The 2,202-nt window shown below is 27.6% G+C and overlaps 2 protein-coding genes across 2 annotated transcripts in view; both read left to right on the forward strand.

Moving 5' to 3' along the window:
- LOC105621285 overlaps nucleotides 1-1,497 on the forward strand; it is a 2,327-nt gene extending 830 nt beyond the window's left edge. The window contains exons 2-3 of the mRNA XM_012202753.1: nucleotides 631-717; nucleotides 1,232-1,497. Of these exons, the coding sequence (XP_012058143.1) occupies nucleotides 631-717; nucleotides 1,232-1,497 (353 nt within the window). The remainder of the gene's footprint in view (nucleotides 1-630; nucleotides 718-1,231) is intronic.
- A 218-nt stretch (nucleotides 1,498-1,715) lies between these two features.
- Nucleotides 1,716-2,202, forward strand: part of LOC105621286 — a 1,579-nt gene continuing 1,092 nt past the window's right edge. Inside the window, exon 1 of the mRNA XM_012202754.1 lies at nucleotides 1,716-1,801. Within this exon, the coding sequence (XP_012058144.1) occupies nucleotides 1,716-1,801 (86 nt within the window). The remainder of the gene's footprint in view (nucleotides 1,802-2,202) is intronic.

Below are 2,202 nucleotides of genomic sequence, written 5' to 3' on the forward strand. Positions count from 1 at the left end.
ATATAATAAAATAAAACATACATTTTATTTTATGTTATTTGAAATATTATATTTTAGCAACTGTAATCTGGCTACTGCTCATATATCCTTGTATCACATCTAGATTGTTTTGTTACTTGTGATCTTTATATATTTAATTTTTCTAAAATAACAATTTTATTCTTCTTTCTTCACGTGAGTGCGTTTGCAGGGGGCAAAATTTGGCGTGTGCAAAACCGCGCAGTGTATCTACGAAACTTTACCTCCATATATGTTAGCAATGATGATTTTATTGAAAATTTTCACGTATCATTTTAACAACGAAAAAGTACGTTTTATTAAATTCTATTCGTAAAGTCACGAAAAAATAGCTGCGTTGCAAAATCTTATGCCCGTATTTATAGTCAGGCCTTATATTTAAGAGGCTTTAAATTAAGACTTCCTTAAATTTATCTTTAGATACTCTATGAGAATTATTTCATTGGTTGTTAAGCATTAGTACAAACCTTAAATACAAAGCCTGACTGTGAATACAGGCATTAGATTTTGTTGATGATGTTGTTATAATTATTGAGAATATTACATTCGAAATATCAAATATATATCGCTGATGTTTCTAGATTAAAGATCTCACAGATCGCTTATTCGTAGACTGGAATATCCTCGAAACTAAGGAAGAACACGACATTATGAGAAAATATGCCGAAAAAGGCAGATGGTATGCGCTGACATATGGATGTAAGTAATAGCTTGGTTTTATTTGAAAATCAAATTTACATATTCTTGTGTAATTAAAAAATTAAAATAAAATATTTTTTTTATGTTCGGATATGTTGTTTAAATAAAAATAGAAATAGAAATATTTTTTAAACTAATTACAAAAAACACATCAGTAAAATTTAACTGACATTATTTGAATATATAAGAAAAGTCGCACAAGGAAAAAACTTTTTTTTCTAGAGAAAATCTCCAGTTACGAACTATGAAAAATATATTTAAAAGAATAATTTTATTTGGTTAAAATATAATTAAGATATTCTGTCACACAAATTTTTCTGTCACATATTTGACAAAAAGAAATATTTAAACGTTACATATAGACTAAATAAGAATTTTAAGAGAGAAAAATTCTGAAGCAGAAATTTAGACACACTTATAAAAATAAAATACTTTATAGTGGAATAAAATCTTTTAATTAAAAAAATTTAATTTTAATAAACGTTCGTTTTTATAAATTTTGTCCTTGTTGCAGCATTTATTTATGCGTCTAACATTATATTTGCAACAACTTCTCTCGTGCCACGCGTCTTGGATATAGTATTTCCATTGAATATTTCCCGCCCTATAATGTTACCATATCCAGCGTACTATTTCGTTGACGAAAATCAATATTTCTACTATATTTTTCTCCATATGTTACTTACCAGCAGCGTGTGTATGACCGGATTAATCGCGCACGATAGCACGTTCTTTGTTTACGTTGAACATATCTGCGGCCTTTTCGCTGTTATTGGGTAATAATTATTTTTTCTGAAAGTGAGATCACATTTCTCTTATAATTAGAAAACATAAAATTCTCTATATCTAAAAGTAAATATAATACAATAATAGTTTCTAGCTTTCTTGTATATTCGCTTGGAAGAGACAGAAAATAATTTGCAAAAACTCTCATAACAATATTTTGTGTAAAAACTTACAGCTTTAGATTTGAGCACGTGTCACATAAACGTAGTGCTATGGAAAAAAATATGATTAATTATCCGGATGGTATGTATCAAAAAAATATCATGATATCAATTTCCGCTCATCGAAAGGCTTTGCAGTGAGTGTGTAACAATTATAGCATATATTTCTCTCATTGGTTGGATTCAGCGAAGAAAGCAGCTTTGCAACTATTGCAAGTTGCAAAATTCGTTTATATGATTGATCTTGTCTTCTTTATTGAACTACATGTATAAAACAATTATATTCTTTAATATATCACAAAATTTAACGAGCAGACTTTCAAAATGCGTTTAGTCGAAAATTTATAATTTTCAAAAAATTTTCAAAAAACAAGAAAGAAAGTTACATGGAAAGCACGCATCTTGCAAAAAAAAACAATTTGCCAGTCAGTAAGATGTAATATGTTAAACAAAATTGCTAAACATTTTTTAATAATGTTAAACAAATGCACGTTTTTTATTGTCTCTAATTAAAGGATAATTAGAGATAATAAAACAC

The sequence above is a fragment of the Atta cephalotes genome (assembly GCF_000143395.1).
Source record: "Atta cephalotes unplaced genomic scaffold scaffold00032, whole genome shotgun sequence".
Classification (NCBI taxonomy): domain Eukaryota; kingdom Metazoa; phylum Arthropoda; class Insecta; order Hymenoptera; family Formicidae; genus Atta; species Atta cephalotes.